General features: G+C 45.0%; 1 protein-coding gene across 3 annotated transcripts in view; it reads left to right on the top strand.

Annotated features, from left to right (window-relative positions):
• The window catches only part of ZYX (zyxin), a 34,295-nt gene extending 13,728 nt beyond the window's left edge, over positions 1-20,567 (top strand). For 2 of the 3 annotated variants that reach the window (XM_069754229.1, XM_069754230.1), the window contains exons 3-9: positions 7,725-7,960; positions 9,520-10,320; positions 13,281-13,392; positions 16,874-17,043; positions 18,608-18,786; positions 19,154-19,274; positions 19,456-20,567. In XM_069754229.1, the coding sequence (XP_069610330.1) occupies positions 7,725-7,960; positions 9,520-10,320; positions 13,281-13,392; positions 16,874-17,043; positions 18,608-18,786; positions 19,154-19,274; positions 19,456-19,566 (1,730 nt within the window). In that variant the 3' untranslated portion in view covers positions 19,567-20,567. The remainder of the gene's footprint in view (positions 1-7,724; positions 7,961-9,519; positions 10,321-13,280; positions 13,393-16,873; positions 17,044-18,607; positions 18,787-19,153; positions 19,275-19,455) is intronic. The other variant, XM_069754231.1, reaches the window with a different exon arrangement.
• Positions 20,568-24,028: the final 3,461 nt, after the last annotated feature.

The raw sequence follows: 24,028 nt of genomic DNA, 5'->3' as shown, positions 1-24,028 counted from the left end.
GTCACCTCCATCATCAGTATCTGGTGATCGTCCGTCACCTCCATCATCAGTATCTGGTGACCGCCCGTCTTCTCCATCATCAGTATCTGGTGACCTCCCATCACCTCCATCATCAGTATCTGGTGACCGCCCGTCTTCTCCATCATCAGTATCTGGTGACCTCCCATCACCTCCATCATCAGTATCTGGTGACCGCCCGTCTTCTCCATCATCAGTATCTGGTGACTGTCCATACCTCCATCATCAGTATCTGGTGATCGTCCGTCACCTCCATCATCAGTATCTGGTGATCGTCCGTCACCTCCATCATCAGTATCTGGTGATCGTCCGTCACCTCCATCATCAGTATCTGGTGATCGTCCGTCACCTCCATCATCAGTATCTGGTGATCGTCCGTCACCTCCATCATCAGTATCTGGTGATCGTCCGTCACCTCCATCATCAGTATCTGGTGATCGTCCGTCACCTCCATCATCAGTATCTGGTGATCGCCCGTCACCTCCATCATCAGTATCTGGTGATCGCCCGTCACCTCCATCATCAGTATCTGGTGATCGCCCGTCACCTCCATCATCAGTATCTGGTGATCGCCCGTCACCTCCATCATCAGTATCTGGTGATCGTCCATCACCTCCATCATCAGTATCTGGTGACTGTCCGTACCTCCATCATCAGTATCTGGTGACCGCCCGTCACCTCCATCACTTCTTCTCATCAATTGTATAGAGGTTATGGAGGATCTCGGCAGGAGGATGTTCCAAACATCTTGGAGACCTGACCCCAGATCTTCTGTGTATGAGACCTCTGCGGATCCTTCTGTCTCTTCTTGTGATCCCAGACAGACGGGATGATGTGAGATCAGGCATCTGTGGGGCCGGATCATCACCCCCCAGGACTCCTAGTTTTTCTTTCATGTTACAGGTCAAACACTATGGTGAGACTGAGCACATCAATGAGACACAAGGTAGTTATAATGAATCGGCAAGGTTTCACCCAGGGAAAAAAAAATTGCACCTTTTGGTCCCCATCTTTTGAGTTTTTAAGCTCTTTGCAAATTTTAGGATAAATCATGCCCCCCCGCTTAGGCAGAACAATCTTGATATGCAAAGAAAGGTGCCATCCAAAAAGGCCACCTTTTATAACTTTCATAATGTCACCAAGAGGCTGTGAACTGGGCAAAAATTAAATGGCATCTGATACAAAATCCAGTTAGAAACGAGTCACAGAGCAAAAAGGAGGCACCATCAGGACAGAGAGGATGTATATACCATTACCTGTATACATAGGGTTGCTGTAGGGCATATGCTAAATATACCGTAGCTGTAATCCCGGGCATTGGGGCACACAGGTAGATATGTACTTGCTATGTTAGCCTGTGTGGTGGCAGAGGGGCCCCTTATAGAGGACAGATCCTTCCCCTTGGTCTGGGGATGTGATCCCCTCTGCATTGTTAATGAGTTGGGGAATTTACTACTAAAATTTGGCCAGGGGTCATAGAAAGGACATGAGGAACTGAGGGGATATTATCAAACACCAGACCCTTCTGTCCTGGGTGCGATCTCTAGCACCATATCGGAAAGGACAAGTTATTTTTTTCTTTGCTATTGAGGCCTCTTCCATCTTTCTGCAACTGAGTAAGCAGTGGTGGATGCTGATACCTGCCCTCAAACCCCTTGTAACGACGCTGATACCTGCCCTCATACCTCTTGTAACGACGCTGATACCTGCCCTCATACCCCTTGTAACGACGCTGATACCTGCCCTCATACCTCTTGTAACGACGCTGATGCCTGCCCTCAAACCCCTTGTAACGACGCTGATACCTGCCCTCATACCCCTTGTAACGACGCTGATACCTGCCCTCAAACCCCTTGTAACGACGCAGATACCTGCCCTCATACCCCTTGTAACGATGCAGATACCTGCCCTCATACCCCTTGTAACGATGCAGATACCTGCCCTCAAACCCCTTGTAACGACGCAGATACCTGCCCTCATACCCCTTGTAACGATGCAGATACCTGCCCTCATACCCCTTGTAACGATGCAGATACCTGCTCTCATACCCCTTGTAACTATGCTGATACCTGCCCTCATACCCCTTGTATCGACGCAGATACCTGCCCTCATACCCCTTGTAACGACGCAGATAACTGCCCTCATACCCCTTGTAACGACGCTGATACCTGCCCTCATACCCCTTGTAACGACGCTGATACCTGCCCTCATACCCCTTGCAACGACGCTGATACCTGCCCTCATACCCCTTGCAACGACGCTGATACCTGCCCTCATACCCCTTGCAACGACGCTGATACCTGCCCCTCATACCCCTTGCAACGACGCTGATACCTGCCCTCATACCCCTTGCAACGACGCTGATACCTGCCCTCATACCCCTTGCAACGACGCTGATACCTGCCCTCATACCCCTTGCAACGACGCTGATACCTGCCCTCATACCCCTTGCAACGACGCTGATACCTGCCCTCATACCCCTTGCAACGACGCTGATACCTGCCCTCATACCCCTTGCAACGACGCTGATACCTGCCCTCATACCCCTTGCAACGACGCTGATACCTGCCCTCATACCCCTTGCAACGACGCTGATACCTGCCCTCATACCCCTTGCAACGACGCTGATACCTGCCCTCATACCCCTTGCAACGACGCTGATACCTGCCCTCATACCCCTTGCAACGACGCTGATACCTGCCCTCATACCCCTTGCAACGACGCTGATACCTGCCCTCATACCCCTTGCAACGACGCTGATACCTGCCCTCATACCCCTTGCAACGACGCTGATACCTGCCCTCATACCCCTTGCAACGACGCTGATACCTGCCCTCATACCCCTTGCAACGACGCTGATACCTGCCCTCATACCCCTTGCAACGACGCTGATACCTGCCCTCATACCCCTTGCAACGACGCTGATACCTGCCCTCATACCCCTTGCAACGACGCTGATACCTGCCCTCATACCCCTTGCAACGACGCTGATACCTGCCCTCATACCCCTTGCAACGACGCTGATACCTGCCCTCATACCCCTTGCAACGACGCTGATACCTGCCCTCATACCCCTTGCAACGACGCTGATACCTGCCCTCATACCCCTTGCAACGACGCAGATACCTGCTCTCATACCCCTTGTAACGACGCTGATGCCTGCCTTCACACTCCTTGTAATGACATATATATATATATGATTCGACCAATCAGCGACGGGCACAGCATGGCGACAATGATGTCATAAAGGTTGCCTCGACCAATCAGCGACGGGCACAGTCTGCCGCGAATTCTGGAATCATCATTGTCCATATACTACGGGGACATGCATATTCTAGAATACCCGATGCGTTAGAATCGGGCCACAATCTAGTTATATATATACACACTAGATGGTGGCCCGATTCTAACGCATCGGGTATTCTAGAATATGCATGTCCACGTAATATATTGCACAGCCCACGTAGTATGTTGCCCAGCCACGTAGTATATTGGCCAGCCACGTATGTAACAGGTTAAAAAAGACTTAAAATAAAAAATAAACATATACTCACCTTCCGAAGACCCCTTGTAGTCCTGGCGCCTGTGTGCGGTGCACGCGGCAGCTTCCGGTCCCAGGGTCGGTATGAGCGCAGGACCTGTGATGTCATGGCAGGTCCTTCTCGCATAGCATCCTTGGCACCGGAACCTGCCGCTTGCACTGCCGAGGACAGGGCGTGACGTCGGAGGGTGAGAATAACGTTTTGTTTTTTTATTATTATTATTTGTAACATTAGATCTTTTTACTATTGATGCTGCATTCCCAGCATCAATAGTAAAAAGTTGGTCACACAGGGTTAATAGCTGCGTTAATGGAGTGCGTTACACCGCGGTCCATTAACGCTTGCATTAACCCTGTGTGAGCGCTGACTGGAGGGGAGTATGGAGCGGGCACTGACTGCGGGGAGGAAGGAGCGGCCATTTTGCCGATGGACTGTGCCCGTCGCTGATTGATCGTGGCAATGGTCGTGGTCGTGGCAAAACGCCCAATCAGCTACTTGGATTTCCATGACAGACAGAGGCCGCGAACAATGAATATCCGTGACAGACAGACAGAAGGACAGACAGAAAGACGGAAGTGACCCTTAGACAATTATATAGTAGATATGTATACAGAGCAAAAGTTTGGACACACCTTCTCATTTAAAGATTTTTCTGTTTTTTCAGGACTATGAAAATTGTACATTCACACTGAAGGCATCAAAACTATGAATTAACACATGTGGAATTATATACTTAACAAAAAAGTGTGAAAAAAATGAAATTATGTCTTCTATTCTAGGTTCTTCAAAGTAGCCACCTTTTGCTTTGATGACTGCTTTGCACACTCTTGGCATTCTCTTGATGAGCTTCAAGAGGTAGTCACCGGGAATGGTCTTCCAACAATCTTGAAGGAGTTCCCAGAGATGCTTAGCACTTGTTGGCCCTTTTGCCTTCACTCTGCGGTCCAGCTCACCCCAAACCATCTCGATTGGGTTCTGGTCTGGTGACTGTAGAGGCCAGGTCATCTGGCGTAGCACCCCATCACTCTCCTTCTTGGTCAAATAGCCCTTATACAGCCTGGAGGTGTGTTTGGGGTCATTGTCCTGTTGAAAAATAAATGATGGTCCAACTAAATTCAAAGCGGATGGAATAGCATCCCGCTGCAAGATGCTGTGGTAGCCATGCTGGTTCAGTATGCCTTCAATTTTGAATAAATCCCCAACAATGTCACCAGCAAAGCACCCCCACACCATCACACCTCCTCCTCCATGCTTCACGGTGGGAACCAGGCATGTAGAGTCCATCCGTTCACCTTTTCTGCATCGCACAAAGACACGGTGGTTGGAACTAAAGTCCTCAAATTTGGACTCATCAGACCAAAGCACAGATTTCCACTGGTCTAATGTCCATTCCTTGTGTTCTTTAGCCCAAACAAGTCTCTTCTGCTTGTTGCCTGTCCTTAGCAGTGGTTTCCTAGCAGCTAATTTACCATGAAGGCCTGCTGCACAAAGTCTCCTCTTAACAGTTGTTGTAGAGATGTGTCTGCTGCTAGACCTCTGTGTGGCATTGACCTGGTCTCTAATCTGAGCTGCTGTTAACCTGCGATTTCTGAGGCTGGTGACTCGGATAAACTTATCTTCAGAAGCAGAGGTGACTCTTGGTCTTCCTTTCCTGAGGCGGTCCTCATGTGAGCCAGTTTCTTTGTAGCGCCTGATGGTTTTTGCCACTGCACTTGGGGACACTTTCAAAGTTTTCCCAATTTTTCGGACTGACTGACCTTAATTTCTTAAAGTAATGATGGCCACTCGTTTTTCTTTACTTAGCTGCTTTTTTCTTGCCATAATACAAATACTAACAGTCTATTCAGTAGGACTATCAGCTGTGTATCCACCAGACCTCTGCACAACACAACTGATGGTCCCAACCCCATTTATAAAGCAAGAAATCCCACTTATTAGACCTGACAGGGCACACCTGTGAAGTGAAAACCATTCCCGGTGACTACCTCTTGAAGCTCATCAAGAGAATGCCAAGAGTGTGCAAAGCAGTCATCAAAGCAAAAGGTGGCTACTTTGAAGAACCTAGAATATAAGACATATTTCCAGTTGTTTCACACTTTTTTGTTAAGTCTATAATTCCATGTGTGTTAATTCATAGTTTTGATGCCTTCAGTGTGAATTTACAATTTCCACAGTCATGAAAATACAGAAAAATCTTTAAATGAGAAGGTGTGTCCAAACTTTTGGTCTGTACTGTATAAGTGTGATTTGTTTGCTTCTTGTTTTCTTTTTGAAAAGCTCTTGTAGATAAAACACTGGAATTTCTAACTTTCTAGAAGAATTCTTTCCATGCCCGTTGTGGGGTGGGGTGGGGTGGGGTCGAGCACATCTGACTATTAACAACAACTAAATACTTTTACTATAACAAAGCATAAAACAATTAACAATCCAGAATATGGCTGACAACCCAGCAGGTCTGACTGGTCGTATAGGCCTCTGCGGAGGATGAGTAGTAGTGACCGTGCTTGGAGCTGTCATAGAGGACGTATTTTTTATCTCCTAACGCCTCCAGAAATGGACGGAAAAGCTGCGGAGCAGAATATGGTTCCGAATGAATTTTTTTTTAGTTTTGGAGGCACAGCTGAGATTAGTTTTACATGGCCTTGTTCATACACTTTGCTAATTTTGTGTACTGTGGAAAGTATGGATCATTATTACATGTGTATCCCCTTACTGTTGAGTTCTGTCCTCCCATTTCTACAGTATTGGCCCTGACTTAATAACAGCCATCCCCGGGGTCTTGTTTTATGTCCAGGGTATCTTAATTATTGGTGTGTCCGATGGTATCGGTGGGAAGCGATAAATATGACCCTCCATGGTGAGCTCTCCATATTATTGATTACTCGGCTTTATTCATGTTCATCTTGGGGTTGGTCGCTATTTATCATTAGTTTCCCATAATAAACAAAATGTTAAAAGTTGCAAGGCTTCTGATTTATACAAGCGATTGATTCCTACCATCTTAGAACAGCGCCATGAAGAGGGTAAAAGATGATGAAGAATGCCCCTTTACGTTAATAATTGAGTAAAATTCCATGTAAAGCTCATTTATCGGTTTTCATTGAGCTGTAAAATTGCAGATGTTTGTTTTAGTCTTTACAGTATCGAAGGATGATTAGGTTCCCCGCTCTTCTGAATGAAGCCATTCCTCCTGCCTGACAGCTGGCTGCACATGTGAATACCGCTCCTGCTCCGTTTGTTTGCAAACTATGACCGCATTATTGTGATCAGGGGCTCGGGGAGCTGTGGAATGAGATAATTAAGATTCATTATCAAGCCCAGGAAACGCAAGAGAGAATTAGAAGGACCATTACACTGAAAATTCACATATTTATTTTCTTATAGGGTTGAATTGACAGCCAGTTTTGTATGGCAAAGGGTCTACCAGGTCCTGAGCTAAATCTAAAAATGACGTATCTCGGGACCTGATGGACCCTTTGCCTTGTTGAGAGGTTGTACTCAGATTGTAGTTGGAAGAATTATTCCCGACTTGGATATCCTGTGCATATGCCATTGGTGTCTGATAGGTTCCACATCTGGGGGGGGGTCTCGTACATGCATTGAAAATGGAGGTTCCCCTGAAACCTGAAGAGGTGGCCACTGACTGCCACATCGAGATGGTGAATTGATGATTAATATGGAGAAATTATGGAAAGAGCCGATCAAGGATGTGAATCCTATAGAAGTAAATGATGTAATACATGCGATTATATGCCACCTTGATCTTTGTCCTCCACCCTTATGAAGCAGCCAGAAGTCACCTAATAGGTGGATCCATGTTCTCTGCATAGCCTCAAGCCCCAGAGGTGGATCTCATATACTGTGGATATGCCATAAAGGGTTTATCCTTCTCTAAAAGTTCTAATCCTTTTTTTAAGACATTTGGGGGCAACCAATATAGCCACAATCGCACTCTTATTATCTTACTTTGTAACCTGTGGAGCTTCGTTGTGCTTCAGATGAATGTTGGATCCACCATTGACTGTTATTGTGTTTCAAAAAACTTGCTTGACCATGGGCAGTTTGGCTTCACCAGAAATTATCAAAGAAGCTTGGGTGTCTCGGGGCTTGGCTGCATTTGTGGTCTGCATTTTTTTTAAAACTTTTATATACATCTCTCTTCAGAATTCATCCTGCCTCCTCCTCCACCTAGCGATGACTCCACCATGAGCCCTACCATGTCTTTCCCACCTCCTCCACCTTCTTTTGGAGATGATAACCTCGGTTCCCCCACCTCCTGCTTCCCTCCACCTCCACCACCTGAATTCGCTGAGCCGTTTCCACCTCCTATCGAAGAGTCCTTCCCCTCACCACCTTCTCTAGAGGAAACGAGCCTCGTTACCGGAATTGGCGACATCCAGGTAAAAATATCAACACTAAAAATAATATAGAAGCTTTTCTTCTTTTCTATTTTTTACAATGCATAATTGAAAAGCCTCGAAGTAAGACATCCTTGAATAAAGACACTGTATTGTAAAATGTCTTTAAATCTTCGTTCTTGAGTTTTATACTGTTTTTGAGATTCTTTAGAGATTTCTGTTTCGCGTAAAATAATAAGAGATGGAAAATGTCCGTAATGTAAAATTATATTTTTGAGACAATTCGTTATTATCATATGTGTTTGAGTCGGTGTAGACTTTTATGAATAATGTTTCTCCACGTCTTCATACTTCCTAGTGTCGTGATCATAATTCCTTCATTGCCTCCATCCATCTTTTTCCTCCTTCAATTCTTTTGAACTTATTTGCAATGAGCTGGGTCTAGTAGAAACTTATCCAGAAGAGGAATAACTCCAGTGGTCGTTGGATGTCAAGTTGAAGGCACTATTTGGTCAAGAATTTGCTTGTTTTGTGTTCCCTACTATCCCTGGTGACCTTCACCAACAACGAAGTTCAGGGGCATCGGTTGATACTCCTTTTTTTTTTTTTTTTGGTGCCTCCATTGTCCAGATAGTGAAGGTTTTGACTGAGAACCAGCCTTGCTTTCTTCAATCTTCATCACATATGAAAGAAGTGAAGAGCATGTAATCAAAACTGGATCACTCAGAGCTCCCATATCTTAAAAAGCAACCTTTCAAGAGGTGGTAAATTTGGAGCTATCGGTTTATTTTATTTTATTTTTTTTTTGCCTATACCTCCCAGTACCACTCAGATTTTCAGATCCGTTTCATATGACTGCAGGTTAATCTCCCTAAATAGCCTTTGACAAGATCACCATTAATCTAGCCAGATTTTCCCAAGCATCTATTCACCTTGTCCAGATGACTAGTTTCGAGTAAACCTTTTAAAGTGGTATATCTAAATCTAATGGTGTCCACAAATGTATTTTTTTTAAATCTTTTTTTAAGGGTCACCCAATTATAAAAGTTAAAAGAAAATAAATTAGAACCTGAAACCTTCCTTCTACCCGACCACCAGACTCCAAAAGTTCTAGCCCCTTTGTGACACTTCTAACTAGGACTTGGCATTAATCACAATAAACAGTTGACAATGAAGAAAACAATTAATTGTTCTTTTTTTTTTTTTTTTTTTTTTACACTAAAAGCCCAAAATGATAGATACAATGCAAAAAGAGATGGCATGTAGTATGCAGCACAACGTAGGCATTAAATCTGTGTCGGGAACTACTGGGATGATATGAGTTAGAATAGAGAAGTCCAGTGTCAGTAGATATCAATAAAATCTTCTGTTCCGTTTACACTTAGTCATAGTCATCCATGCTGGACTTCTCTTTTCTGAACTTGGTGTAAAAATGTTATATCCCTTTAAATTATCACACGCATCTAGCCACTAACATGGTCATTTAAGGCCAAGAATTCCTCCAGTCTACATCATACGTTAAGACCTAGATTTAGTTGCCTTCTTCTCTTCCTTACATTTCTATTATAGTCAGTCTTATTGAACTTTTTGACTTTTCGCAGGTCACACCACCACCACCTCCACCAGCTCCTCCTGTGTGTACTCCAAAACCACCTGCCCCATTATCTTTTTCTCCAAAGCCAAATGTGCCTTCATCGTTTGCACCTAAAGCCCCACCAACCACATTTAGCCCTAAGCCAGTTTCCCTTCCTTCAGTCAGCCCTAAACCTAACAACCCCATTCCAGTTGCACCAAAACCTGCAGCACCAGTCTCGGTGTCACCTAAACCATCTGCACCTAGCACATTTGTCCCAAAAGTTATGGCTCCCCAGACATTTTCCCCCTCACAGTCTTCCTATAACCCACCACCTGCTCCTTCATTTTCTCCTAAACCAGTTCGTGCACCGACCTTCTCTCCAAACCCTGCCCCATCTCACACATTTACCCCTAAACCTTCTGCTCCTCACACATTCACCCCGAAACAGATAGAACCAGAACCATCAGGTCCACAGCAGAAGTTTCCCATATCCCAGCACAGTGGCATCAGAGTGGAACCTCTGGCTCCTTCTGCACCTTCGTCTACACGACCATCAGGATTTGGCTTTGCCCAGCAACGTGAAAAGCCTCAAGTTCTTGAAAAATCTCGTCCTGACCCTGTAGGGCCACAGAAGGAGAATGGAAGGATTCTTTTACCACAGGTTGAGATCAGCAGGAATTCTGAGCCACCGATGGACAACTTTAGGAACCACCAAGGCATAAAATCCAATGGAGCACCATCGGAAAGCTATCAGTCCTCGAAACCACAATCTGATGCAATGCTGAGAAAATCTCCTCAACCCAACATGCAAAGACCTCCCGAGCCTGTAAGTGTTACTTCGTATTCCTGAAATTCTTCTTGGTGGTGGGTTTTCTTAAAGGACTAAACAAGGTACAAATACAGTACAGGTGAGTTTTGCTATTTGGCACAACTCGTGGTGATTTCATGATGGGGGTTTTCCAAGGGAGTTTTGGTAACTCTGACTATGACTGATCCATGTGTACATTTGATATAAAGTCAGATATGCTACTTGTGTACTTAAGTAGAACCATAGATCATATATAGCGTTGTGATTGATAGAGCACCTGATTTGATTTGCAGAACCTACAGAGAACCCTTCCCATCCCCAAAACACAAAACACTAATACCTATAAGTTCTTGAGTATAGCATGAAGTCCCATACCATACCCATAGCATGAAGTCCTTTTATATTCTTTCCAGTGGTTACCTTGCTATACCTGATTAGGTGACAACCAATATGGCATCATTTAATGTTTTCCAGGAGTTGTTGTAATATGGTAATTACACCATCTTTAGTCAACCCCCCCGTTAGTCAACCCCCACTTAACAAAATCAGTATGGCTCCATATTAGACCATATATTGGCAAGTGAAGAAGCCAACCGAAAGCCTGAACTTCTTTGAGGATACCTAAAACTCAAGGCGCTCTTCACACTTTTGTTGGTCCCGAAGCTGTTTTTGAAGTTCTGTGTCTGGAAGCATTTGGTAGTGTATAGTGTAGTTTGCATGTTGGCACTGCGCTAGGCACTGTTGATACTGTTATATTGACATGTAATCACCGTTGTGAGTTTGGTATTATGTAGGCACTGAAATGGTCACTGTTGTTACTGCTATATTTGCATGTAGGTACTGTTACGTAGGCACTGTACTGGTCACGGTTTGGTCCTATTATATTGGCATATAGTCATTGTTCTGGTCATGGTTTGGTACCAATACGTTGGCATGGAGTCACTGTGGGTCACTGTTAATGGATGTCTGGTATTGCAAAGATGTTAAAAAAGACCAAGCTACCATGGCAGATATCTTGCCATTTATGGTTTTGGAATATCGTGGGCCTTGTGATGGGTTCAAGATCATGAGAACTCTGTCTGACAAAGCCTTTAGGAACTGGAACTAGTGAGTTGTCACCTGACTCTACCTAAAACAGCTAAAACTTGGAAAAGACTCAGGCATTTTTCTCAATTTGACAGTTGAGGACGACTCAAGGACTTATATTTATAGGGAATGTTTGATACTCTCATTTTCAGCAATGACTGTCAATCAGAGCTTTGACGCAGCCGGAGGCTCGGGGAGTGGAATGGGTAATGAGGCCATTATGATGTAATGGTTGTGTTGCATGGCAGGGTACAATTTAGGGATGGAGACGATTTGATGCGTGGGCGTTGTTTTCCTAAGCCAAGGCTGACAGAGCAGAGTTTACTATTGTGACCTTGCAATTTAAAGTAAACACTATACTCGGTAATAAAGGCTGACTTGCTGCAGGCTCTGCGTTTTCTTACTGTGCCTTGCAGACCATGTGTCTACGATATGGTGGAGGGATCAGCACTTGATGCCTCCTCCATGTTCTGATATTACCATTTATCCCCTTTACCATTGTTAAAGATGCTTGTGGGAAAAAGTTAAAGGGTGGCTACCTCCACAAATGAGGTGAAAAAAATAGAAGCGTGAGTCATTGAGTCTGACAGTTGGCGTCTACAAGAGCAAGTTGTAGGAGGGTTCTACTATTCCATAATTTACCACCAAGATGAGTCGTCACCCTCTTGGGTTTCTAGGTCTTCTTCCAACCTACCCCGTTCTTGAATTCTTTCTCTTTTATACCACGACCAATGTGACTGGTGAACAAGAGCATGACAGTCACCAATGCCCAGTTTAGAAAGGCATGTATCTAATGGATTCCTCCCGCTTGTCCTGATATTGCCACTTACCCCCAGCTCATTGATAATGCTTCTGGTAGGAAAGGGTTGAAGAGTGGACATAGCAAAAAAAAAAATAGAGTAATTGAGTCTTTGAATGTAAGCATCTACAGGACCGAGTTGCCTGAAGGGGCTTCTATAACGTAATCTACCTATGAAGCCATGTCTTCAGCTCCATGGGTTTGTTGGTCTTCCTCCAACCTTCGACAACTTCCTCTTACTCCCATACCCTGTGATTTACCACAACCAATGTGATACATGGGACGTATCACAACCAGCTATGTGCACGTTGAAATGGCTCTAAGGTTCGGATATATCCGAAAGCTGTGGAGGCATCTTCCGAAGACCCATCACAACCTATTGAAACTCAAGTCAACTAAAGTCTATTTAACAGCTAGAGACTCACACAGAATTGGACTCTTACATCAATATCAGTCTACCAGACCATCATAATGTTCCCCTATCCCTTCATTAACCCTTACCTACAGCTTCCTCATCCCTCCATTGTTTTGTTACCACATCAGTTCTGAAAATGTTTGCTTTGTGGACCATTGCTTGGAAATTGAGACAACCCATCCAATGTTGTTACTTTACTGGACATCAGTCCCTTATCCTGGCTAAATACATTAGATATCGATTTGTTGAACCTACTTAAAACATGCAAGCTTGGCCAAGCATTCATGTTTACTCTGTGAGGGAGACAATCAACTGATCTCCTGGGGAATAGATCGGCCATACTGAAATGGCTTGGGTGCAAAAGAATCTAGTGGGCATGAGAGAATCTATTGATCGCAATACTCGTTTTTCCCTGATGTCTGCCATGGAGGATCCCTTGGTTTGCGTTCATGCTTAGTAGATTTTTAGTGTCTGTAGCTTTCCTCCTACTAAAGGGCACCAGATTAATTGTGGTTGACCTTCAAAGCTAAAATGGCCAATAAAATTATTTGTAGAGCATACTTGGGTTTCTGGCTTTACTGGGGTCACAGAGGCACAAATGGCAATAGGATGGGTTGACCATAAAGCAATGGTTGTCCAAAATGTTTGAGGTGTCTACAACTGTCCTCTTTCTTATAGGATCGGACCGCTCACGGACTGAATATGAAAGAAGTGGAAGAGTTGGAAATGTTGACCCAGCAATTGATGCAGGAGATGGACAAACAGCCAACTGTAGATTCGCAAACGATGGGTAGGTTGACCTCATACATAAATTTATTGTATGTGTGTGTCGAGACTGGAGGACAAAGATGTCGGAAGGTTGTAAGTTCTGTCCATCCATCTAGATGTTTATACAGGTGGTTTTCATACGATTGTGTGGGATACAGAGTCACGGAGCGTGTTCTCCTGTAAATATCACCCGCCTCGTCTCCTTATTATATACATATCCTTTGCGCTGTTTACCAGGATCCTCCGCTCTCGCCCACTCACTGCTTTTCAGAGTCGATATCCATAATGTAAACTTTCAAGTGGATGAGTGAAGTGGAGCTAGAAGTGCTTCATCCGGGGTCAAGAAGACAGAAGAAAACAAATATTTTAATTCAAGATCCAGCATTAGGCAGAATGTATTGGCCCAGATCCTCTCGGGCCTCTTCACTTCTTCTCAGGTTTATGATTTATTTTTGTGCTCGTTCCCATTGGTATTTATTTTTTTCCTATCTATTTTTATTTAATTTATTTTTTGGATTTTTTTATTCCATCTGGTTCGAAAATACTTTAAATAACTATTTCTTACACAGTATAAATATTATTTTTTGTTGTTGACATTTTAAGAATATTTACAAGTGTATAAGAAAAAAATACGACAAAAAGGATGATGATAAATGTATCTATTCAGTGGCCTAACAACAGAGGTTGCGACCGGGCTCGTGCGGATGGGGGCCCACAGATGCCAGCATAAACTTCAACTGGATGTGCGTCCTTGGACGCACATTCAGTTGAAGTGTGTTGCTGCTAACAGACACATTGGATTTAAAAAAAAAAAAAGTGTAAAACTGCAAATATTATAATATATAATAACTCTGATAAATGATCCCAGCCTGTATGTATGTAGGCGCTATCAATGTACCGTACTTCATCAAAAATACTGAAAATGAGTGTAAATAACAAACAAATTGTCCTGCAAATTTATTCGCTCATCTCTTCTGACGATTTCTAAAATAAAATAAAATAAGGTAGCATAAAATCTTTGCGAGAAGTTTTCAGCGCAGACTATCTATCCATAGTTTATTCCGTAAGTTCAGGTGTAGAGAAGTGACGCAAACATGCGAAACCGTGAAATATCAAACACATAAAGTTGTTGTAAATCCAACAAGAAAAGAAACTTGTAAATGTGACCCACAATAACGGGTATTTAATATATTATTTATTAATTCATAGATAGTAAAGAAACAAAATAGTTTAAGGGAAAAACATTCCACGGAATGAATTAAAAATACATCATGTAGGGATGTACCATGATTAGGAACATATCAATTATTTTGGTAAATCATCTATAATTTATAAAATTATATATTAGATTGAGCTCAGCATTCAGAGAACTGCAAGATCTGCAGCAGAGAAAAAAGTTTTTAATCAAAACTGCAGCAAGAAAATCCATTAAGTGACACATCGCTAGAATCCGGGTCTCAGCCCCTACGTTATGCTGCTCTCAGATAAGGTAACAAAAACCTGCTGACAGGTTCCCTTTAAGAGGCATCAGTCACAAATAAGGATATATTGACCGTATATATATTTTTTTTCTTAAAAGATGGTCATTTATCTTGTGCCATACATCTCAGGAAATGTCTGGTTTGGAGACCAGTTAAAGGGTTTGTCTATCTTTCAGGACTTTATTTTACGTAAATGTGTGTATTTGGGGCAAAAAATTTAATTTTTACATAAAAAATGTTGCTGCAGTGTCAATTGCTGGCTGAGGAATGAGTTAACTGTGAATCTGTCAGTGAGTTCATTTTCTAATAGGAGCGTTTGTAACTCTTTTGTCTTTTTCTGAGCTCCTCTCACCTGATTTTTGGGCACAGACCACATCAAAATGACGGTAAAATGTGCAGACAAAAAGTCTGTGAAAGCCAAATGGTGCAACATTTTTAATAAAACCCAATTGCAAAAATGATTTTTTAGCCCCAAGTAATAATAATAATAATTATAACAATAATAATAATAAAAGTCCCCAAAGATGGACATTAAATAAATGAAGAACTGAGAGCCGCTCTGTAATCTCTACATACATTTATGTATGGAGCCGTGTGTGTGTATGAGCCAAACTTCAGGGCAATGAGAAATCTCAGCTAAAGCAGCTTGCTGATGGTTTCCACATCATAATTTTACTTTTTTTTTTTTTTTTTTAAGATATAGATTTTTTTTAAGAGATTAATTTGCCAGTGATAATGAAAAGTATATTCGATATCGAACCGCTCGTACCTCTGGGGTTAATAAACACACGGATTAGGTTTGTCTGGACGTAAATCTTATAATCATTTTACTCGTTCTCACACAGATTATCCGCTGCCGAGATCATTCTGAATTTTTTTCTTACAAATTAAATATCTGAAGAATCTGTGTCCATTACCTGCGGCTGCAGAGGAGACAATGCCAATTAGTCAGAACTCGTAGGAGGAAAAAATAATAGATGATGATGGTCACGAGTTGTCCCGAGGAACATTTTGTGGATTTTTTTTTTTTTTTTGTCGGTCCTGGTGTCCGACCACTAGTGTTACAGATCATGGGACGTGGTTCTAAAATATGTTTTTGGAACGCAACTTCTTCAGGCACAAAAATGACGCAATATTTCTTGGAGTTATGAGAAATTGGTAAAAGTCAAATGTATGAAGTGCTCAGTGTCAATAAGCTGCTTGTAAAGCTGGCAGGATATTGTCGTGCATGAAGAGGGTGAAAGCTTCCGAATGGTCAGAATTATCCACTCAGATCCCGTGATTTCTTGTAGGCGTCTTGTTCCAATGGAGACCTTGTGTGATTCCGAATCCCCATCTACATCCTACCTACCGGCAGATGTAGATGTTGATGTAGACCATTTTGTGTGTTGCTATTTTATTCAGCATATATACTTTTATCGTTTGTAGACATTTCTATATTTTATGTATGATTTTTCTATATTGCAGTAGATTATTTATCGGAGGATGGGGCTCACATAGTCTAGTTGATTTCTCAGTGGTGTCAGTAGTAGACATGGGTTTTCAGAAAACGGGTATCCCCTACCCACTTGCTATTGTTGGTCAGTTTTTCTCATATTTGAGACCTCCGAATGCTGCCATATAATGCCACCTTAATATTGCCATATAATGCCACCACAATACTGCCATATAATGCCACTATAATAATGCCATACGATGTCACCCTAATACCACAATATAATGCCGCAATGCTATGTAAACATAATATGGCCATATACATCTCACATTCAGGCACTATATGGTGGTATTATGTGCAATATTTAATTCTCTCCTGCAGAGCACACATCATATTGCTGCAAGATTCTGATAGAAAACTTCAGTTGGGTTATGAAATAATACCGCCATACACCACGAAATAATGCTGATTGTTTTTCTTTGATCCTGGTGTTCTCTAGGGTATTTGCTCCTTATGATTGGTCCTGCCAGTCTGCGCTCCTCCTAATTCTAGAAACTTAGTGCCTTGTCTGTTGTTGGTCTTTGTAGATCGCTGTAAGTTGTGCGGCCAGGGACTGTCCAGGACGGAGACGGTGGTGCGGGCCGGCGAGCACCTGTACCACGTCCACTGCTTCACCTGCTCCAAATGTGACCAGCAGCTGCAAGGACAGCAGTACTACGAGTGCGAAGGGCGGCCTCTCTGCGAAGACTGCTACCAGGCGAGTCCGGGGACCGTGAACACATTGGGTCGTCTGTCCTAAAAAATAGACACATTAGAGCGCGGTGTATAATGCAGGATGTCTCTCCCCACAGGACACATTAGAGCGCAGTGTATAATGCAGGATGTCTCTCCCCACAGGACACATTAGAGCGCAGTGTATAATGCAGGTTGTCTCTCCCCGCAGGACACATTAGAGCGCGGTGTATAATGCAGGTTGTATCTCCCCACAGGACACATTAGAGCGCGGTGTATAATGCAGGTTGTCTCTCCCCGCAGGACACATTAGAGCGCGGTGTATAATGCAGGATGTCTCTCCCCGCAGGACACATTAGAGCGCGGTGTATAATGCAGGTTGTATCTCCCCACAGGACACATTAGAGCGCGGTGTATAATGCAGGATGTCTCTCCCCACAGGACACATTAGAGCGCAGTGTATAATGCAGGATGTCTCTCCCCACAGGACACATTAGATCATGGTGTATAATGCAGGTTGTCTCTCCCCACAGGACACATTAGAGCGCAGTGTATAATGCAGGTTGTCTCTCCCCACAGGACACATTAGAGCGCGGTGTATAATGCAGGTTGTCTCTCCCCACAGGACACATTAGAGTGCGGTGTATAATGCAGGTTGTCTCTCCCCGCAGGACACATTAGAGCGCGGTGTATAATGCAGGTTGTCTCTCCCCACAGGACACATTAGAGCGCAGTGTATAATGCAGGTTGTCTCTCCCCACAGGACACATTAGAGCGCAGTGTATAATGCAGGTTGTCTCTCCCCACAGGACACATTAGAGCGCAGTGTATAATGCAGGTTCTCTCCCCACAGGACACATTAGAGTGCGGTGTATAATGCAGGTTGTCTCTCCCCACAGGACACATTAGAGCGCAGTGTATAATGCAGGTTGTCTCTCCCCACAGGACACATTAGAGCGCGGTGTATAATGCAGGTTGTCTCTCCCCACAGGACACATTAGAGTGCGGTGTATAATGCAGGTTGTCTCTCCCCACAGGACACATTAGAGCGCAGTGTATAATGCAGGTTGTCTCTCCCCGCAGGACACATTAGAGCGCGGTGTATAATGCAGGTTGTCTCTCCCCGCAGGACACATTAGAGTGCGGTGTATAATGCAGGTTGTCTCTCCCCACAGGACACATTAGAGCGCAGTGTATAATGCAGGTTGTCTCTCCCCGCAGGACACATTAGAGCGCGGTGTATAATGCAGGTTGTCTCTCCCCACAGGACACATTAGAGTGCGGTGTATAATGCAGGTTGTCTCTCCCCGCAGGACACATTAGAGCGCGGTGTATAATGCAGGTTGTCTCTCCCCACAGGACACATTAGAGCGCGGTGTATAATGCAGGTTGTCTCTCCCCACAGGACACATTAGAGCGCAGTGTATAATGCAGGTTGTCTCTCCCCGCAGGACACATTAGAGTGCGGTGTATAATGCAGGTTGTCTCTCCCCACAGGACACATTAGAGTGCGGTGTATAATGCAGGTTGTCTCTCCCCGCAGGACACATTAGAGCGCAGTGTATAATGCAGGTTGTCTCTCCCCGCAGGACACATTAGAGCGTTGCGCCGTGTGTGAGAAGAAGATACTGGAGCGTTTGCTGAAAGCCATGGGCAAGTCGTACCACCCGGAGTGTTTCACCTGCGCCGTCTGCAGTCGCCCCCTGCAGGGAGAACCTTTTATTGTGGATCAGAATAACCTGCCGCACTGCGTCGCCGATTATCACAGGTTAGTTTGCCCTAGAAAACCAGGATGTTCTATCCAGCTGACATTCCTATGTTATATTAGCAGTACTCATGTTATAGATAGCGCTCCCTCTCACACTTGTGCCGTGGTGCGTGTGGCCCGTCGGCGTAAAGTGTGTTCCGTGGGCGGAAAGTGTGTTCCGTGGGCGGTGCGTGTGTCCCATTGGTGGTGCATGTGTTCTAGTGGCAGTGCCTCTGTTGTTTCTGCTTCCTATGTTCATGTTGTGCCATTAGTCGCCTCCATCCTCTCCGCCAGGCTGTGCCCCGTGATTCTCTTCTGTATCGATCCATTGACAATGGCTAGGGTCGGTTTTGCTTACGTTGCCTCTGCCCCTTTTGTTTGTCTTTAGGAAATATGCCCCTCGCTGCTCTGTCTGCGGAGAACCCATTGCCCCAGAACCTGGACGGGATGAGACCGTAAGGGTGGTGGCGTTGGAGAAGAACTTCCATATGATGTGCTACAAGTGCGAGGTGAGTCTCCGTTCTCTTTTTTTATGATCTAGTCTTCACTTTTTTTTCCACTTGCTTTTGTGGCTGCTGCCTGGCATTGTGTGCCATTTTTTTTTTTTTGCTCTTTAACCTGATTTTTCAAATGCTTTTGTCAATCGATTAAATCCGTAAAACTTTTTCTTTCCGTTCCTCACCCCCTCAGGACTGTGGTTGCCCCCTCTCCATTGAAGCCGATGACTCTGGTTGCTTCCCATTGGACGGCCACGTGCTGTGCAAGAAATGCCATACAGCGAGGGCACGGGCTGCTATGTAACATCGCCTCCGCGGGTCGTTCCTAGATACGAGCGCCAGCTTTGTCCACCAAAGACTCTTGGACCGACTGACCACTCCGTCCGCCTCTCTGCTGCTGCCGCCGATGTAGTTCAGTGTTACGGTTTATTAACCGGTTTACAGCTTCTGCCGCGGAGACTTCTAGATAATTCTGGTCGGCCGTCACTTCGCTGCTAACTAAGTAGTTAGTACTTCTCGCTTATCTGCCTGATCGCCGCCTGCCACAAATTGTCTTTTTTCGTATTCGTGCCGAGATTAATTTTTTAATGTTTTTTATTTTGTTTTTTGTTGTTACTTTTTATCTTTTTTTTTTTTTTTCGTCTGTGACTGTGGAAATTTCTATGGACTGAATGGAATTTTTTGCAAATCAAGAACCCTGGTCACCAACGGTTGCTCCAGCCAACGATCTGGAATTTGGAAATTGTAACCAGGTTTTCTGTAAAGAATATTTTCCCCTTTTTAAAAAAGATGTAAAAATCTCCCCCAAAAATGTTTTTGATTCTTCTCTTCTTTTTTAAAGTCCCCTTTGTGGGGACTGCAGGTGCCATTGTCCATTGTATTCACGGATCTCTTTTTTTGTTAGAAGACAGTTTGTTTTTGATTTTTTGGGGATGGATTTTTTTCATTTTCATGGGGGAAAAACTTCTTTGATCACGAGGGTCTCACCTCATGTGTTTGCCTCTGCTATCCCCATAGGTTATATTTTGCCATTTGTTGCTTTTCTTTTCCTTTTTTTTTGCACATTTCTTACCAAAAAATAGATTAAATGAGGCTTAGAAAACAAAGACAAAAAAACTGAAAAAAAGCCATTCTATAGAACAATTATCAGGAAACCCAAAATAAACAGCGGAGAGTTTACCGGGACTTGGCTGTAGTGTCCCGTGAACCCCTGTTCATAGAAAGGACCATATAAAGGACCATATTTTTTTAAGTGACATTGTTTTTGTTAATGATGAAATAACCCATTAAAATAAAACAAATAAATTGTGTTTTTTTTTTGCTTTTTCATATCAGTTATATTTAGTCATTTTGTAGCTGAATTTTACCCATATTTCGAATTTTCTTAAAAGGAAATTTTCACAATATCAGATGTTCTAATAGTAGGAAGTATAATTTCATCCACCAAAGTATGAGGCGTCTGAAAAAAAATCCTTTCTGGTTTTATGGAGCAAATTATGTATCCATCATTTCGCCGCTTGTGCCATATCCAAAATGACAGCTACACTGACCCCATCAACTATGTCGGGGGATGCTGCTGTACACGTCAGGACGCACCTATACTTATCTGTGTTTGAGAATGAAAAGGGTAAATGAGTCGCTGTGAAAATAGTTTTTTTTCTCACAATCAATTTATTTAGAATATACTTCCAAAATACGGTATGTCATTTAAAGCTCCCGCAGTTAGTGCAAATGACCCCACTCATCTCAATGAGAATACAGACCCCCTAAACTAATATAGAAGGCTCATTAAACCCCTAAATTCATACGACCCTACAGATAAATTCTAGGGTCGCCTATTCTAGGCTCGCCCCTTCTAGGCTTGTCTCTCCTAGGCTCACTCCATCGGCTATCCAAGGCTTGCCCCTCGCCTGTCATAGGCTTTCTCCATCGCCTGTCATAGGCTCGCCTCTCTCCTCTCCTAGGCTCGCTCCATCGCCTGTCCTGGGCTCGCTCCATCGCCTGTCCTGGGCTCGCTCCATCGCCTGTCCTGGGCTCGCTCCATCGCCTGTCCTGGGCTCGCCCCATCGCCTGTCCTAGGCTCGCTCCATCGCCTGTCCTAGGCTCGCCCCTTGTCTCTCCTGGGCTTGCCCCTCTCCTCTCCTAGGCTCGCTCCATTGCGTGTCCTAGGCTCGCTCCATCGCCTGTCCTGGCTTGCCCCTCTCCTCGGCTCGCTCCATTGCCTGTCCTGGGCTCGCTCAATTGCCTGTCCTAGGCTCGCTCCATTCCCTGTCCTATCCCGCCCCTCCTAGGCTCGCTCCATTGCCTGTCCTAGGCTCGCTCCATTCCCTGTCCTATCCCGCCCCTCCTAGGCTCGCTCCATCGCCTGTCCTGGGCTCGCTCAATTGCCTGTCCTGGGCTCGCTCAATTGCCTGTCCTAGGCTCGCTCCATTCCCTGTCCTATCCCGCCCCTCCTAGGCTCGCTCCATTGCCTGTCCTAGGCTCGCTCCATTGCCTGTCCTAGGCTCGCTCCATTGCCTGTCCTAGGCTCGCTCCATCGCCTGTCCTGGGCTCGCTCAATTGCCTGTCCTAGGCTCGCTCCATTCCCTGTCCTATCCCGCCCCTCCTAGGCTCGCTCCATTGCCTGTCATAGGCTTTCTCCATCGCCTGTCATAGGCTCACCTCTCTCCTCTCCTAGGCTCGCTCCATCGCCTGTCCTGGGCTCGCTCCATCGCCTGTCCTGGGCTCGCTCCATCGCCTGTCCTGGGCTCGCTCCATTGCCTGTCCTGGGCTCGCCCCATCGCCTGTCCTAGGCTCGCCCCATCACCTGTCCTAGGCTCGCTCCATCGCCTGTCCTAGGCTCGCCCCTTGTCTCTCCTGGGCTTGCCCCTCTCCTCTCCTAGGCTCGCTCCATTGCCTGTCCTGGGCTCGCTCAATTGCCTGTCCTAGGCTCGCTCCATTCCCTGTCCTATCCCGCCCCTCCTAGGCTCGCTCCATTGCCTGTCCTAGGCTCGCTCCATTCCCTGTCCTATCCCGCCCCTCCTAGGGTCGCTCCATCGCCTGTCCTGGGCTCGCTCAATTGCCTGTCCTAGGCTCGCTCCATTCCCTGTCCTATCCCGCCCCTCCTAGGCTCGCTCCAATGCCTGTCCTAGGCTCGCTCCATTGCCTGTCCTAGGCTCGCTCCATTGCCTGTCCTAGGCTCGCTCCATCGCCTGTCCTGGGCTCGCTCAATTGCCTGTCCTAGGCTCGCTCCATTCCCTGTCCTATCCCGCCCCTCCTAGGCTCGCTCCATTGCCTGTCCTAGGCTCGCTCCATTGCCTGTCCTAGGCTCGCTCCATCGCCTGTCCTGGGCTCGCTCAATTGCCTGTCCTGGGCTCGCTCCATTCCCTGTCCTATCCCGCCCCTCCTAGGCTCGCTCCATTGCCTGTCCTAGGCTCGCTCCATTGCCTGTCCTAGGCTCGCCCCTCACCTCTCCTGTTTTGCTTTGGGATCTGGAGAGACCTCAGAACATAATAAACATCTTTTGGGAAATTTGGGAACTTATTTGGGGGGGGAAATCAAGCGGAGTTTCCCGAAATGAATTTCTGGAGATTCGCTCATCTCTAATACAGAACCCTGCAGAAATACAGACTCATTACATAAAAACTAGACCCCGGAGAGGACGTTGCCTACCTTCATTCCTGCAGTCTTTGGTGTCAGGATGTTTTCTGCGGTGGTCACCAGCTCTTCTGGGCGTTCTCCCTTTATTCATGAACTCTACGAGCACCAGGAATATCGCTTCCCCATACAGTAGGACCGCACTTCACTCCTGCTGTGAAAAGTGATAGATTGAATCCCATGATATCCCCGGGGACGGGAGCTGGAGTCGCTCCACACATTAAATCTCCATCTCTCACTCGGAGTCCTGGGAGTAAGGGATCAAATGTCAGATGCTCGAAAACAAGTCTCATTGATCGGTGCAGGAGAAACCTGATATCATGCCAGTGTACAAACCGGCTGGAGCAAGGCGACAAATTATGGGAAGAAGGGACCCCTGGAGAATCGCTGAAAATAGTGTCAAATTCCCAACCAAAAGTCCTTCTGATACAAAGGTGGTGTACATCGCCGCCCCCTTGGCAGAATGCAGACACATACGCCATAAACTTCATCCCGTTTCATAGATTTGCTTTTCATGATGGACTGAGAAGATGAAGATGCTTTTTGGCCAAAGTATCATCTAATGTATCACGTGTGTTTTTGCAGGGTACTTTCTGTGAAGTTGGGAGGACTGGGGTGGTAGCGCATTGTGGGGTGTACTTAATTGAAAACCCGACTGATCTAATAGATGGGACCGCGTGGTTTCCTACAGGTGACTGCCACCTTTATAGAAGCTTTATTTGTGTGCAAGTCTAATGCTCAGCATCCTCTGCCCTCATGGATGATAGGAGTGTGGAGCTGATGGGTCAGTAATTTATAGATGTGAGTAGTTGGATCATTATTTAGCAAGTCCCCAGCCTATAGATGTGAGCGGATGGAACAGTATTTTGCGCTGATGCAATATCCCCTTTAGTGGTGTGATTGAATGCATCAGTATTTTGCAACCTCTTGCATCCAGTTATCATTATGTTCTGCCCTTATATCAGTAATTATGGTCTTTTTCAGGTTTGTGCAGGAAGATGCCATTGTGTACAGTGGCTTGTAAAAGTATTCACCCCTCTTGGCTTTTTACGTATTTTGTTACATTACAACTTGTGTTTAAATATTTTTGTAATCTGATTTATGTGTGATACATCATAACTACATAATCT

Source organism: Ranitomeya imitator, chromosome 2 (genome assembly GCF_032444005.1).
Source record: "Ranitomeya imitator isolate aRanImi1 chromosome 2, aRanImi1.pri, whole genome shotgun sequence".
Taxonomy (NCBI): Eukaryota; Metazoa; Chordata; class Amphibia; order Anura; family Dendrobatidae; genus Ranitomeya; species Ranitomeya imitator.
The sequence above is the reverse complement of the archived record's forward strand: the minus strand, read 5'-3'. Positions and strand labels throughout refer to the sequence as shown.